The following is a 16,887-nucleotide window of genomic DNA, read 5'->3' on the forward strand; positions in this document are numbered from 1 at the left end:
TGTTTTCTATATTGTATTGGTTGAACATATTGGCAGAAGAAATATTTAATGTCTTTATTGTAGAAATGCAAAGGATTCAACAAAAATTCAAATATATTCAAAAATGCTTACACAGTTTGAGTTTACAGACATCCACTTGAAAAAAAAAGTCCTCCCTAAACATTCAAATATTACAAATAAATTACAAAATTGAAATGTTCTTTGCATAGGCAAAATAATTTGACTTTAAGTGTATACAATAACTATACAAGACTAGATAGGGAGGCAGACCAAAAGAAAAGCTGATTTGATAATAAGTATTATAGATTACAGAAAACACTGATGTTCACATTGTGGTTGATGCTGTGCTATCTACATTTAGTCAGACGTTAGCTCTTTGGCTTTCACTGACTACTAGTCCTTTTGCTTGAGTTCCATCGTGGATAAGGACTTTTGAGGCTTTCTTGACTTCCTGTACTTATAGGCCAAAAGAATGGTGGCCACCAAGAGGACCAGGCCAAGGACCAACAGGACCCACTGGCCAGCGATGGCAGCTGAGCTCCCAACACTCATACCCAGGAAGTTCACTTTACCTGCAGGGTACAAACACAAAATACTCACTAGGTAACATGCAACGTGGTTCTTTTCACTCACTTACAAACTCAGTAGTTCACATGTAGGAAGCTGAAAAGTCTCTAAAAGGGAGAGTTTTAAGAATTGTTGTTTAAATGTACTCATGGAAGCTATGAAATATGGATCGTGGTTCTATAGAGTAAAGGCATGGACAGAAAGGAATAGCTACAGCGATTCAGAAATGCAATGTACACCAATTGTCCCTGTACTGACCCTGTTCACCACAACATTAAAGCCACTAGGTGGCATTAATGTGGCTGGTCAGTGTAGACTACTGATGTTGCCACCTGCAGGAAAGAAAAAGAACCGCTGCTGCAATTTTGCTGCGTTTATATTTGTCATTTTTTGTAGCTGAACTTTTGTTCATATGTGTGAGATTTTACGTTTTGCGAGCTGAAATAATTGAGAACTGAAATTAATTTAGATTTTATTTTACAGAGACATGTACAGTAAGTTATTTCAGTAAGATGTTTTTAATTAGCACAGAAGAATGGAAAAATGTTCTTTGATCTTTTCTTCTGGCGTCTGCGTTCCACCTACACTTTTTCCAGTTTGTCTGTAAAGCACCAGGAGGACAGGACAGACATGTGTGACCTCTTGTTATTTTTCTCTTGCTCGCTCTATTTCTCTTTCGATAACAAATCTGTTGATTGCCTGCTAGTAGTAATACTTCCTACATACATATGGTGCACATTAACAGGCCTAAATCTCTAAACGAGTGCAGCAACTACTCTTACTGTGTAACACTATTGAGACAACATAACATCTGACTCAAAATGTCTGTGCTGGTATTGGCGCCATAAAATAATAACTGTGTAGTCTGAAGAAAGGAGTCACTTTATTTTACTTTCTTTCTATTATCACTCTTGCTCCCTGTGCTCCACTTCCCACTATCTCTTGCTTGCTCTCTCTTCACTCTGATGTTAGAATCTCATCAGTTTAATCTATATGGATCCTTTCAGCAGGGTCTCATCTGTAAAACAAGATGAGCGGGAGATTGATTTCTCTGTAAGCCTGCAACAGAGCAGGAAAACTAAATTAATGCCTCTGTGAGGAGACACTGTGCCTTTTCTTTCTGGGAATGAGTTCAAAAAACATTTGGCTTGGAGAACGGAAAACTGATTTAAGACCAACTTCAAGCTTCTAGGCTTGCTTACAGTACATGCATGTGTTTCTGTGAAAGTATTATAGCATGAATACGTTGGACGTACTTGGGCTAGAAGGTTTCCAGTCGTACTCAGGCCACCCGCGAATGTCATTGTTCTTGTTGTTCTCTGCCTCAAGCCAGTCAATGAGGGGTTTGAAATACTCCATGAGTGGCTGGGCACTCATTTTGGGCTGGCCAGTGATCATGGTCATAGCCTCAGGCCAGGGCTTACTGAAGCCCAGCTTCATCACATCACTGCAAACAACACAGGAGATGTCAGTAGTGAGTGTGTGCTCTAGCAACAAATGCACACATGGTGTGAATGATGTTTTTAAACACTACTAAATACAGTATTTATTGTTTTTAGTTGTTTTAACAGTGTTGTAATATGACTTGTAATTGAGTTAATGTCATAAATACACCAAGGAACATGATTGTCACACAAATGGTATTTTTGTTCAAAGAATAATTGATTCACATCATTGTCTTCCTAAGGTGGTTATTAGTGGGTTTGCATGAGTGTGTAGGAGTGTGCACTGACCTCAGCAGCTTCCCAGCTTCTTTAGATTTGTAGATATCGCAGGTATGAAGGGGCCCATCATGATTGGCAGCATTACATAGAGCTTGGTGGAACTGAAACTGGATGATGAAGCTGACAAAGTACCTAAGTAAAAAGTGTAAAGATGCACATTAATGGCAGCAGAAACCAGCACAGAATGAGCTGACACTGTTGTATCACTTGCTTGTAATGGTGAATTATCTTTTGAGCCATGTGCACAATAAGGGCAACATACAGTACAGCATTATCTCATTATATTATTAAAACACGCCCTGATTGTTAAACCTGACAGCGGTATGCTTGTCTTGTTATATCAGTAAAATATACCTGACGTAGGGAACATTAGCAGGGATATGGAACTTTGCACCAGGGTCGAAGTCGTCCTCCGTGCGAGCTACAGGTGGACACAGTCCCTGGTACTTCATTCTGCAAAGCATAATAGAAGAGGATATAATCTAGCTGTTATTTCAGTATCATTAAAAAATTTAAATTTAAAATTGTGACAGATTTATTCTTTATCTTTTAAAATAGATGATACTGATGTTCAACACAAGCTGTTCCTGATGTACAAAGAATAAGCATCTGAACTTTATTTAAGGCACAGAGGCAGAGCTCTATGTCTGAACAGCTACATTCAGGTACATTATCATTAACTATTGAAACTGGGAGGTTTAAGATCTGAACTGTTTGCCTTTTCTGTCTGAAGACATTTTTTTATATATGCTGTTGAAAAGCCACACTGTCACACAAGAAAGCTGAGCTTTCTTTTAGGAAGGAAGCGTTTGTGTTTCTGAGTTTACTCATAGCGGATGATTATTAATGAACAATTATGCTGATGTTTAACTTTTGCAGTTGTTTCACAGATGCAAAATATTTGTGGTGTCTGGCAAGTCCATGTGGGTGGGGCACTTTTGTGTGTATTAAAAAAAAAATAGAAGATCTATATGAATAATAAATAAAAATAAACTTTGTGTATATTCCATATATTTAAATGTATTTATATGGTTTTTGCAGTCTTCCTCCAGTTTACTGCCAATACTTTACATGTATGCCCCCAAAGTAGAACCACTGTGTGCAAGCTAAAGGTCTTTAATTAAATCTTTCTAGGTGACAAACATTGTCTGTAATTGTAAAGGTGCTGGTGAACTTTACCTGAGGTTCCACCACTCTTTGTTATACTCAGATGACGAGATGCGTCCGTCAAATACCTTCCATCTCCACTGGTCCATCAGGTATCCAAACGGTAGGAAAGCAATCTTGTCAAGTGCCATGCTCATCAGGAAGTTGATGTCACTCTCTAGAGGAGACAAAATCACTGTTTCATAGCATCACATGCTTTTGCTGAACTACATTGTGCTAAAGGTTATTTGCCACTAACCGTGGTTGCTCTCAACTTTGTCCAGGAGGCCGATGCTATTCAGATGTTTGGGTGTGGATACAGACAGAGCTAGTACATCGCCAATGGCCTCATGGAAACCAGGGTTGGCTCCATCACGGAAAGACACAGGCTGGTCTTTGTACTGCAGGAAGTACTGGACGTGGCCCATCTCATGGTGCACCGTGATCAGGTCATCCATCGTCACAACAGTGCACTGTTTGATCCTGGAGACACAAACAAGGCCAATATTCCATGTTGCTTACTGCACTTACAACAATTACACACTGGAAACTGTCTGAATAATGATAGAAATAGAAAATTCTTAAGTTTTGATTTAGAATTGAAAACGTGTTAAGGATTTGGAATAAATTCAAGTAAGACAGCAAAGCTATCAGAGTACTATTGATAACTTATAACTCATTTAAGTTCTGAAAATAAGATGTTCAACCTGAAGTCTTTTCGGTTATAAAAGTCCCATGCTGATGCGTGGCACACCACCTGGCGCCCGTCAGTCGGCTTCCACAGCATGGACTTGCTCCAAAATTCTGGGGGCATTGGCAGCAGACCAAGAGAGGTGAAAAATGCGTCCGATTCCTGAAACATTCTGGTGGGGCTCCAGCCCTGAATGGGCCAAAAGAGAGTTTCAGTGAAGTTGACGATGTGTGTACATATAGCACAAACAGTTTTGCCAGATGTGGAGATATTAAACATGTTTAAAAGCAACAGCTTCATTTAGAAAAGACAGGATTACACAAACTTTAAACAAATTATAATTCTAAACAGAGAGGGCGCTGAGTGGTTCCTTTTGAAAAAAATGTTAGGAATATAGTACAGTGATGTTTTATGTGCACTCCTTGCAGTCACGGATGACTCTTGAAATTTGTTATTCAGTTGAATTAAAATATATTTATGCTTATTCTGGTGCATTCTTGCTTCAAATTTGTCCTTTTGAAACAAGTGCAACATTGGTTTCTAAAGCTGCAAAGTGAGTGGCAGAAGGACAAAATGAATGTGCAAATGCCTTCCTTGTGTATTTACGTGTGTAGTTGTGATCACTACACCACAGCTAGTTCATGTGTTCACTTACCTGTGACACCATAGCTGGAGTGGCATCAACCTGTGTGGCATGTGGGTAGGGCATCGCCAAATCCATAATGCCAGACCAGGACTGTGCCCACATGTTGCCTGAAAATACAGACGTCTGCATTCATGTTTCATATTTCATATTTCAAAGTCAAAGAAACTGTGGGGCAAGCCATCTTGTCCCCTGGATGCTATAGTCACTATAGGCTACTATCCATTTACTCCGGAAAGCCTTGTTTATAATAGTACAGTGTGTTTTAATAATCTAAAAAGCTGCAGTTATTGTTTGTTATTTACCCAACAAATGAGCAGGAATGGGTCCCTTCAGGTTGATGTAGTCCGGACCATACTTTTTGTAAAGGGCCCTGCGAACGTAGGCATGTAGGTTCTTATAGAGCGGTTCCAGCTCCCTCCACAGAGTCTCCAGGTCTTCCTCAAAGGTTGGAGTCTCATACAAGGAGCGCCAGAAAGCCCCATTGTCAGAGTGACCTACACAAAGTACCACCAAATTAGTGTTGCTATGTCCAAAGGCAACGAAATCTACCCAAAAGTAGGATAGGATATGTACAGGATGGAACCCCCGAGACTCTAGGATATTAACACACCTGTAAAACATGGAAAACAGCAAATGTCCTTTGGACTTTGGTTTGTGGATTAAGACACCTGTATTCTCCTGTGTCAAATGTGGATCATTGCTTTGCTTTGTGTATTAAGACACCTGTATTCTCTGTGTCAAGTGTATTCTTCCACTTGACTGATCAGTAAGATTTTCTGTGTCTTCAGAAAAGCATCAGCGTGTGAGAAATTAAACTAATAAGTAAAATAAATAAAATAAGAGTTCTTCTCTGCTAGGTCATACCATTAAGTTTGGCAGCTTTGTTGGCCAGTTCAACATATCTCTGGTAATCCTGACGAATTGTTTTTCCTGCAGCGTCTCTCCATCCTTTCCAGGCAAATAACAGTTCATTATAATCCCTGGACTCGGCCATGAGCTTCTGGAGATCTGGAGCAAAGCACATTCATTCGTGATTAATTAAGTTACTTACAGTATACTCGTCTGGCTAATGTCCCACTTCATGTCCTGTTTCCACTATGTACTTACTAGTAATATAACTACTGCACCTATTGCAGTACTTCAAAGTAGCTTCATGTAATTACAAATTCCCTATAATTAAACACTAACCATTAACTAAAATATGGAGTAGTAGCATTGTTAGCTTATGGTATATGTTTACATTTATTGCTTTAATTTTGAACTTTTTTATATTTTTTAGAGTCACACTCTTGGTCACACCTGGATCCAGTGGGAGGCACGCCCCATTGCTTCTGCAGACCTCAGCCACGCTGTACTTGGTCTCCATGTTGGATAGAAGAGTGTTGTACTGTAAAGGTAAAAGCATCCATCAGGGCATTAGCTTGTACTGTTATTATATTTCTACAAGTATGTTCTACACCTGCTCAAATGGAGTTGGCTGCAACTTGTTTCACATCTGCTCAGCTGCTTTGTGTTATATCACACTGTACTTCATTATGCTCAGCTCCCAAAGCTCTGTTTCTGGTCCAAATATAACATCTCTTTTTACTGTAACCACAGTTTGCAAAAAACAACAACAACTCCTCTTGCGGCTAAAGTATATTTGAGGCTGATTTACTACTGTAATATACCAGTAAAAAAGTTTGCCTTAAAATTGGTTTCTACATTTAATAATCCTGCATTTTAATAAAGCAGAGAATGGATTTGCACCAAACATGGAGGAAAAAATGTCTGTTTTAAGGTGGAGCAGCTCCCACATGTTGTTTATTAAATATGGGGATTTAAAGAGTGTAAAATGTCACAGGCCAAACAAAACAGAGCTATACATACATGTACATAACTTGTCTCTAAGCTGCTCAAGGAGATAAGGGTTGGGAACTTGATAGTTTTAAAAATACTTGGCTGGTAAATAGCAACACTTTGTATGTAATACCTGGAAAATAAGACAACTAGTTTTATTTGTTCAGTTGTGGTGGTGTAATAGAGATGGGAAACTGGATCCAGCTGTGTTTGTACACTGCTTTCTTGCAAGCTCATGTGGGCTTTGCTGTCTTTTATTTTAAAAGTACATTTTGTAATTCCCCACTGTGAGCAGTTCTCCCTTGAATAAATATTTGTAAAACTAAAACCATTTCCTCCACACCTCTCTCAGCTCTGTCGCTGGCAGTGCAGCCCTCTCAATGTCGCTGAGTTTTTTCATGATGCGTTTGACCGAAGCGTCCTGGAAGTCAGTGGTGTCGTACTCACGAGCCTTCTGTCCATACTCCAGGGTGTGGGCCGACATCTCCAGGTTCTTCTCAAGCTAGACAAGAATAATGAATACCCTTTATTGATTTTTGATTGGATGTGTGGATGGATGGATGGATGGATGTATAGGCAGGTTACATGATGCACAGATTGGTACTGTTAATTTGACAAAACATGCATACATAGGTTAATTAGTAATTACTACCAATTATTGATTCAATGAGACATATTTGATTAAGCAGTGATTTTATTGATCTCCTGATTTTGATGCAAAAAAAAAAAAAAAAAATCAACACAAGACACAGCAGTCCTTCACACTTGTATGATGATAGATGATTCTCAAACAGAGTTAAGCTGATCTCAGTGAAGTTGGTCAGTCAGAGGGTCTCACCATCGCCTGCTTATTGGCTTCAGTGATGTCAGTGTTGTAGTTCCATGAGGCTTCAGTGTAGGCGTTCCACACCACCTCAGCCGTTTTGTTGTACTCATCTAGAAACCTTTTTGCATCAACCTCATCTGTGTTCTTGCCTGCAGAAGGATGGGACAGGGAGAAGGAGAAACTAGCTCAACTGCAGGATGCCTATTATAAATAAAGATCTATGTAATGAATCATGACTGTAGTGTGCTCAAAGGTCTGTCTTACTGATATCTTCAGGGTAACCCTCAGGAATGGGTGGGACCCAGTCAATGTCAGGCCATCCTAATGTCTCGTTCACATTTTGCATTTCCAGCCACTTTATAACAGGATCAAAGTAGTTCATGAGTGAGCTGGCATTCATTTTGTTGGTTCCTATAGCATCCTGGAGGATATCAGGCCAAGGTTTGGAAGAGCCAGCCTGAAGAACTTTCCTGGAGGGGGAAGAAGGAAACAGTTTTATATCATATTATCTTATATATATTTATATCTACTGCTTTCATCAACCAATATCCATAACCAATGGTCCAGTCACATACTTAAGAATGGCGCCAGCTCCTGCGGAGCGGTAGATGTCACATGTATGCAAAGGCCCGGTGTGATGGGCTGCTTCACACAGTTTCTCATGGAACTGGAACTGCAGGATGAAGCTGACAAAATATCTGCAAGGGAACAAATTACTTCATCAACTCTTTAGTGCGTGATATTTATACTACTTTACAGAAAGATTTCATCACATTTTAAAGGTTATTACAGATGAGAAAGGGGGCTCCCAGCCATGGTGCTCAGGAATCTCGCTTTTTTTCCCCCATCTGACCCTGTCCTACTCACTGCTGATTACCTCGATCAGAAGCTGGACAGCGGTCCTTGAACACCAGTGCTGGGATAGATTATGTTTGTTTAGAGTATTTGTCCGTTTAACTAAATGCGAGTTGGACTAATTTTTATTCCCGACATTGTTAACTAAACTTGCCAGGGTCAGAGAGTTTTCTTATAAGGCCCCCTTCCTCTGCAGCAAGCTTCCAGCTATTGTAGAGTTCCAGCATTGTTGAAAACCACATTGAAATGCTAGCAATTCAGTTCAGATTACAACACATAGCGTGTATTCCCAGTTCACCAGCCATTGCGCATTTTAATTCACTTTACTTACTCTATGTACACACAATCATAGTGATTTGTGAACCAAAATGACGCCAGCTGTTTTCATTTGTGTCCGTTTTACTTCTTTAATGCATTGTTATGAGTAGGTGTTAATCAGACAGCTAGGAAAATAAAAAGGCCTTTAAACGTCTTTATCCCCCCAATTAAGCAGTGGCGTCAGCAGCACAGGATGCTACCTGATGTATGGCGTGTTTCCAGGGATGTGGTATTTTGCCCCAGGATCAAAGTGGTCCTCTGTGCGAGTGGTGGGTGGGCAGATGCCTTGATATTTTGTTCTTTAAAGAAAGAAATAAGAAACAGATTTAGAGCACACTGGCATGTCGTTATGTAAGACATAAATTTTGGAAAGTTACTTAACCTGTAATGATTGTTTTTGTCTTTTTTTTGTTTTTTTTTTGTCTCCATTAAGTGGTAGCAGAGCGTGTGTGTGTATGTGTGTGTGTGTGTGTGTGTCCTTGTGTTTTCTAGCAACACCTCACATCTCACAAAAAAACACACATTTCAGTCTAAATACCAGACAGAACTACCGCAGTTTCCTAGAGCCGCTGATCTGCTGGGATTTGCTGATGACAAGCATCTGCAAAAGTGAGTGATTCCATAGCCATAAATGATGTTTTTCTAAAACAACTAATATGTAACAAGGTAAAAACAATGTGATAGTCATTTTAATAGACTGTTTTCTACAAATAAGTAAGTGAAAACCCATTGTGCTGTACACTACCTGCCCAGTACCAAACGGCAGACACATAAAGTAACTGGCTGTGTGGAGAATTTAGACACAGATATTAAAATGTGGTAAAAACTAAAACCAGAGGTTTTAAAAATGGGTCTGTGTTGTTTTTATTTATTTAATGGCTAGAAATACAACCTAAATAAATGATCATGCTGATCATGTCTAAAGTCCTAGATGTGTAAATAAGGAAATGTTTGCTCAGTTCTCCATTTTGACCTAAAAGGTGATGATGTGCTAATGTTGTGTGTTTCCTGTGCCCCCCAATCATTTTCTCAGATTCGAACAACAGATTGTTGCTAGTTCCTAATTATGTATTACCAACAGTTTCCTGTTAGCTTAGTTTAGCACAAAGAATAAAAACTGTGGGAAACAGCTAGGTCTGTCCAAAGGCAGCATTGTCCGTTGCTTTATCTGGCAACCTCACAGTGAGAAGACTCCAGGAAATTGCTGCACCCAGCCAAGAAATGGCCTGACACTTAACCTCCTGTAACAACCACAACTTGTCGTTTTTACAATTTGTTATTTTGCTCAAAGTGAAGAAATAAGATACGTTAATCAGTGAGCTTAAGATAGGAGAACTTTGTTGGCTTCAGGCAAAGGTATCTTTGTTTTTTCCCACAATTTTCAGCTGTACGATGTTCAGTAAATCAACTCTCATCCTCCCATCTAACTATGAGCAAATCAATTCAGATTTTATAGCTTAACCTACTGTATTCAACAATGTAAATTAAAATGGTTACTTAGAAAGTACACCCACCTGAGGTTCCACCACTCAGTGTTGTACCGATCTGTAGGAATACGCCCACTGAACACACCCCATCTCCACTGGTCTATGAGGTAGCCAAAGGGAAGGAAGGCTATCTTCTCCAGAGCCATCTTTAACAGGTAGTTGATATCAGTTTCTGGAGAAATTAGATGCAGAATGAGCATTTGATGAGAGAGGGTATTTCACTATTAGATTTTTCTTTGTGTTAATCTCTGTACCATAGTCAGAGGTGACTGAATCCAGCAGTTTGATGGTGTGTAGATGTTTGGGTGTGGAAACTGAGAGAGACAAAACATCGCCAATAGCTTCATGAAAACCGGGATTAGCTCCACGACGGAATCCCACAGGCTTGTCCTTGTACTGCAGGTAATACTGGACGTGCCCCATCTCATGGTGTACAGTGAAGAGCTGCTCCATCGTCACTGTGGTGCACTGCTTGATCCTATGACACATACAGTAGATGGTTAATAATGAATATGTTTCTAAAGCTGTGTAAAACAGTAACTGAAGGTTATGATTCATTCTTTGCAAACTTTTTTTTAAAACTCCTGCAATTAAGTGTAACTAATTTAATTATTGTACCTAAAGTCTTTGCGGTTGTAAAAGTCCCAGGCAGATGCGTGGCAAACCACTTCTCGATCATCAGGCTTCACCAGCATGGACTCATCCCAGAACTCCTGGGGCATCTCCTCTAAACCCAGAGAGGTAAAGAACTCCTCGGCCACACGAAACATGTGTGTGGCATTATAGCCCTATGCAGAGGGAATAATCACACTATTCACCCTCCGTAATATTTGACAAAGCTACAATCACCTAATAACTTTATGACATTCATGATATGTAGTGAAAGGAGAGCAAAATGTTTTCTTCACACTTACTTGATTGCTCATTTCATTAGTCACGTCCAAGTTGGGTTTGTCAGGAAATGGTGTCATCATGTCATATATATTGTTCCAGGTCTGGGCCCACATATTTCCTGAGTAAGGGTGAGGAAGAAAACATACTTAGGCAACAACTCTGACTTGTTAAGGGACACTTCACTCACAGGCACTGTAGGAAATGCCTTTATACAGCTTGTTCAGCAACAGCAGTTAAATAAGCCTGCAAAGCTACTTCTCATGGTGTATCTTCATCTTAGTACTCTGATCTCTCGATTCTCACTGGCATGTAATGATAGTCTTGGCTTTTATTAAATTAAGACAGTTTATTTCATGGACTGTATGAAAATGACTGAGGCTGATTAATCTTTTATTTAATCTTCAGTAAATCTTACAAGAGACCTGGGGGCATGAAGAAATAACACTGTTGTCACCTTCCTTACCCAACAATATTTGTACATTCCCTTATGTAATACCAATGGTTCCCCTCAACAGATGAGAGTGCATTTGAAAAATACAATTAAAATGTTTTGTTGTACCTAGTAGATGTGCTGGGATAGGGCCTTTAAGGTTGATGTACTTGGGACCGTACAGGTTGTAGAGCTGGCGGCGCACAAAGGCATGCAGGTTCTTGTAGAGAGGCTCAATAGTCGTAAAGAGCTCCTCTAAATCCTGCTCAAAGGTCTCAGACTCATAAGAAGACCGCCAGTCATCTCCAGTGTCCTTAAATCCTAAACAGGACAAAATGTTAACGTTCTTTCTCTACTACTTATTTGTAGCATTATTAGCTCCATGACAAATGGCGAAGTCTTACCATCCGCTTGAGAGGCTTTGTTGCTGAGCTCCACAAACCTGGGGTAGTATTTCTTGAGAGGTACACCTGATTCATTGTGCCAGCCCTCCCAGGCATAAAGCAACTTCTTATAGCTCCTGGAGTTGGCCATGATTTCTGTGAGTTCTGCAAAAATAAAGGAAATCCAACTCAGCCTCAGTCTTAAAAAGAATGATGGAATATAAATGGAAAGTGAAATCCACTGATGATCAATTGGCGGTGAGATGACCTCATGCTCGCTCAGCAGGCAAAGGCCAGCACAGACACATGGTCCAAGAGATTTAGTTTGAGTTATGGCTGTTCTCTAAGAATCGTGTTGTATGTTTACCTTCAAAATGTTAAGAATATGAAACAAAGGCGATGAGAAGGTGAAGGTTGAAAACCGCAGAAGCTACAGAGCTTGAATGGATTGTTGACGGTCTGTTTGTTATTCTAATACCACCAGTTGTTTTTGGGAAGAATGTACCACATACTATCTCTGTTCCACCGTGGATTGTTTCCATGGCTGTGAGTTGTTGTTTTACCCTCTTTGTTGTAGTGTTAGTGTTGGCAGACATTTTTCACAATCAACTCTGGCAGTTGTTGCTACCAAGGCACAAGTCCATTGTTCACACTGCATGTCTGCTACTGACACGCCGTTTCTATAGCTTTTTGCTCAACACTCATGGACATATCCATAACACTTCCTTTGGAGACCTCTCTAAAGGAATTTTGCCCACGCCCTGTTACATAAGCCTTTAAGATCTTAACATCTAAACAACTGTTTTCCTTCCTAGCCTTCTTCCTTCTTTCCAAAACATCTACATCAGAGATTTGTGCACTTTTTAGATGCAAACTAACAGACTTTAATTTCTGATATATTTACTCACCAGGCTCCAGGCTCCAGCTTACATTTGGCTGTGGATGCACCTTGCTTTTCGAATAAATACTTTCCATGGTGCTCAGAATTGTGTTATACTGCAGACAAAATAAAGAGAGGCTTACTAAAGGTTAGCAGTGATACAGTGACAAAACCATGACTACAAGTACTTCAACAAAAAATGAAACAGAAACAATCAGACCTCCTCTCTTTCTTTTTGAGGCAGGTTAGCAGCTCCCAGTAGCTTGATCTTTTCCATCAGTTTCTTGTCTTCAGGGTTCGGCAGAGAGTTGAGAGTACCTTGAGAGAAGACCTGCTTGGCTTTCAGCCCCCAGCCCTCAGAGAAGGCCTGCTCATCGAGGGATGCATTTACCTAAAGGTCGAAGGAGGCAAACATGAATGTCAGAGAAGCATTGGCTCAAATAATGTACTAAACAAAGATCTGAATTTTAAAGGCCTGTCATGGGACCTGTCATTTACAGTGGCAAGAAAAAGTATGTGAACCTTTGGAATTAATAACTGGTTGACCTTTTTATGCCAAATGTAGCGCTGTGTGTGTCTGCTGTGCAGTGTCAATGTGCTCTTTGGCAAACCTCTAAGTTATGACCTCCTTCCTGGTGTCCTGCCATAGACACCATGCTTGTTCAATGTTTTACCTACTGTACACTCATGAACACAGATGTTAATTAGTTACAATGATGCCTTCAAATCTTTGGCTGTCACTTTGGGTTGCTTCTTTACCTCCTTGACGAGTGTTTATTTATTTTGCTCTTGGGGTCATTTTGACTGGGCTCTCACTTCTCAGTAGAGTAGCCACAATCCCAAAGTTTGTAGATTGTTAAAATTAAACCAAGCAAACTAGTTAGAGAAACAATCCATTGTATAATTAAGATTTAAACCAGCAACATTGTTAATTTAACCCACTAGGTTGGGTCATTCTGGGTTAAAAAGTAAAACCCAGCGCAGTTTTGTCCCAGTTACTCACACCTGTTGGTCATGTCACTTTCTTCATGATTTTGTCACATTGTTTAAGGTTGGGTTATTTTTTAACATACTGCAACTCTGACTTTGTTATTTATATCTAAGACAAATGAAACTCTGAACACTGTATGTGTCATGTTAAAGTTGAGAAATACACTGAGTTGAGTAATATAAGCTTACGTAACTTATTTAATTTTAAAATATTTTATATGTATCTAATATTGGCGTAACTATGGCTATAAGTTAGTGACCACAACTCACTATTTCCTCAGCACACTTCCTGACCAAAGTGACAGATAGTACCTTCATGCATCAATGTTGTCATTTAAGCCTTATTCTTATCTGTCTTTCTCCCTGACTTCACTAAAATAACAGGCTTCAGCAGGGATATCAGTTTCCTGCGAGTAGGTATTAACTCTGACCTTTGTGCTCTTCTTCTCCGTCTCTTTTTAAGCTTTTTCCAACCTGCCTATACTTATCCATCCACTCACATAATCTCATGTTAAACCAAAGAATCATAAAGATTTAGCTAGAAACCGGTTTCTTTCACTAAAGATGGATGCTGTATGTTTCAATCCTGTATGTAAAAAGTGTAAAAACATGATTTCAGCCCCCCCCATCCCCCTCTTTTAAACCCAGTACACTGCAGTCTTTCTTTTTAAGTTATGTAAATCTGAAATAGCAAAAATATGAGGTTAAAACATTTTTTGGTGATGAAATGTGTCCAAAATGGATGCACATGATTTCAAAATTAAATTATTAGTTTTCAAAATTCACATTCAACTCACATGAAAAATAAAAAGAGGCAGTGGAGTTACTGACTCAGGCCTGATAATGACACTTTCAGCCAGCTGGTATTTCATTCTCGGGTTCAAAGGACATTGTCATTGATATCCACTCTCAGTGGTTTTATTTATTCCTATTGATTCTCATTCCTTTTGATCTTCTACACCCTCACCTGTGAAGCTGCACAAGCTGAGGATAAAGTGTGTTTACAGTGTGCATTTGCTTTGTGTGCACAACTGCTGTGTTCATTTTGTAATGTAATCCATTCCTGTCTTGCACTTTTGTCGTGATTTGAATAATTTTAACATAATGTAAACTTAAAATACTGCATAAATGGAATGACAATGTTAGAAATTTCCTCTGTCAGGCTTAATGGTTATCAGATATATAACTAAGTGCTGTGATTCACTTTAATTACGTCTTTTTGTACTCAACAAGGTTCAATTTACTGCACATTCTGAAGAGAAGAATGCAGTCTGCAACTACTGTATCTCATATACTCTTTGTTCAGTATGTACAGTGATCACTTCCCATGCCTGGATAGTGTAATGACATCCTAGAGTGCCAGTTACCCAAGTGACGCACAGAAAAAAAAAAATCTGTGTATGTCGATTCAGCAATTTTCTTGTATGAGTTTGTATGTGCCCTCAGCAGTTTTCAGTTCCTGCATCCTTCTGCCTGTCAAAATGATTCTCCTGTTTTCTGGAATCCACTCTGTTTAAAAGAGTACCTTTAAAAAAGACCCATTCTGAAATGTCTTTAAAAGAAAGACATATTATTGGTAGCACCTAGTGCCACCTTAAAGCCTATTAGTGTGCATAAAGCTGCATCCAACTGTGAGTGCTTCCTTTTGCAGAAACTGCATTGAGCAGAATAATGAACAAAAAAAATCAAATGTATTCAAAACTTGTAGACATTTGCACTGCAGGCGCTCAAAGCCATTTTATATTTCTAGTAACTCACAAGCTGAGTTGGCTGCGTTGGGAGGAAACTGAGCATGTAATTCTGGAGAGAGATGAATAGGGGTGATCTCCAAATCAAGCAGGGCTCAGCTCCACAGAAACCTTTGACCATGCATGCATTTGTAGTGACAAGGTGCCAGTCCTTGCAAGAGCTGATCGAAATGGGCCAATTTCATACCAGCATGTGAAAAACGTTCAGCAAACACATCACTCTCTACCCTCGAGATTCTAGGAGTTATCCTACCTGAAGCTCAGAGTTGTAGTTGCTTATGTTGGTGTTGTAGTTCCAGCTGGCAGACACGCTGTAGAATAACACCTCCTCAGCAGTGCTGTTGTAGTCACTGAGAAACCTTAGCACATCAGTCGTGGTGTCTGAATAATCCCCTGGCAACCAGCTGTTCAGCAGAGCCCCAGACAGTCCCAAGACTGGCAGCAACAGCAGCACAGAGCAGAAAAACCTGTCCCCACCAGTGCCCATGGCTAGCTCCCACCAAGGAAAAGGTGGAGAATAAAACTGTGAAGTGGAAGAGCAGGGAGGAAGGGCTAAAAATACACTTGCTCCAATGAAGTGAGAGTACACCTTCCCCCTGGAGCTGCTGCCTCATCCACTCCTTCACTGCTTGCTCATTACCCTTCCAGCCTGGCAGCTGGTGAAATGCACAGAAGCTAAAGGGAGCTTCTTTTTAAGTGCCAGTGTAACCCAGCCCACACTTCTCTGTAGCCTTGCCTCTTATTACTTTACAGCGCCGGACATATTTCCCCCCCAGTTTTCCCCCTCCCTTTGCTGTTTACCAGCCTGTCAGGATTCAGATGGTACTATCTTCTGTCACATCCAAGTTTCTACAACTGTTGATGAGATAAGATATCATACACCTCTTCAGTGTGCCTGCCTGCCTGCCTGAATGTGGAGTGACAGTGTCTCGCTAAGCAGCACTGGAGTGTCTGGGAGGGACTCCACGTACTTTACTCTCAGTTCCCTCCTCAGGGGGAGGGAGAATTATGAAGACAGGGGAAATGAAAGAGACTGGGGATAAGGGGATTAGAATGGGAAGAAGTGACGGGATGGAAGATTTATTGTTGAAAAGGCTGTAAGATATTAACAGCAAAGGTGAGATAGATTCAGATAATGAAAGGGGGTGAAAGGGGCTCACCTTGTACTGTGTCTTTTATACATTATCTGAGCATATTACAGCACAGCTTTCTCTCTCACATCCCATTTTGATCAGCCACTGTCTGAGCATGTAGTGCACATTCACATTAACACAAAAGTATTAAGATAAGGTGGGATATATTCCTTATAATACCTCCACTGGTTGAAATTAGAAACATGTGTGTACCTTTTGCCTTAATTACTCTGTAAACAAACCAATTTTACTGAGTTACTCTTAATCCTAAATGGAGCTATGACACTATCTCATCTTCCTGGAATTCTCTGAGACAGATGTTTGAGATCA

The 16,887-nt window shown here is 40.0% G+C and overlaps 1 protein-coding gene across 1 annotated transcript; it reads right to left on the reverse strand.

Moving 5' to 3' along the window:
* Nucleotides 1–39: 39 nt before the first annotated feature.
* Nucleotides 40–16,329, reverse strand: ace (angiotensin I converting enzyme (peptidyl-dipeptidase A) 1). The gene is made up of 25 exons (XM_026351149.1): nucleotides 15,678–16,329; nucleotides 12,907–13,077; nucleotides 12,715–12,802; nucleotides 11,828–11,971; nucleotides 11,553–11,744; nucleotides 11,014–11,111; nucleotides 10,718–10,887; nucleotides 10,354–10,577; nucleotides 10,127–10,271; nucleotides 8,813–8,911; nucleotides 8,015–8,137; nucleotides 7,704–7,909; nucleotides 7,452–7,588; nucleotides 6,957–7,115; nucleotides 6,074–6,161; nucleotides 5,639–5,782; nucleotides 5,077–5,268; nucleotides 4,784–4,881; nucleotides 4,145–4,317; nucleotides 3,697–3,920; nucleotides 3,471–3,615; nucleotides 2,646–2,744; nucleotides 2,301–2,423; nucleotides 1,824–2,014; nucleotides 40–572 (listed from the first exon to the last, which is right to left on the reverse strand). Exons 1-25 carry the CDS (start codon nucleotides 15,909–15,911, stop codon nucleotides 394–396), a joined length of 3,846 nt encoding a protein of 1,281 aa, XP_026206934.1. The 5' UTR covers nucleotides 15,912–16,329; the 3' UTR covers nucleotides 40–393.
* Nucleotides 16,330–16,887: the final 558 nt, after the last annotated feature.

The sequence above is a fragment of the Anabas testudineus genome, chromosome 19 (genome assembly GCF_900324465.2).
Source record: "Anabas testudineus chromosome 19, fAnaTes1.2, whole genome shotgun sequence".
Taxonomy (NCBI): Eukaryota; Metazoa; Chordata; class Actinopteri; order Anabantiformes; family Anabantidae; genus Anabas; species Anabas testudineus.

Excerpts from the sequence above, each read along its gene's own strand:
- ace (XM_026351149.1), bottom strand. The coding sequence starts at position 15,911 with ATGGGCACTGGTGGGGACAGGTTTTTCTGCTCTGTGCTGCTGTTGCTG. Across the intron at positions 4,318-4,783 it reads CTCCAGCTATGGTGTCACAG|GGCTGGAGCCCCACCAGAAT; the intron begins GTAAGTGAACAC and ends TGGCCCATTCAG. Across the intron at positions 573-1,823 it reads CTGGAAACCTTCTAGCCCAA|GTAAAGTGAACTTCCTGGGT; the intron begins GTACGTCCAACG and ends TGTACCCTGCAG.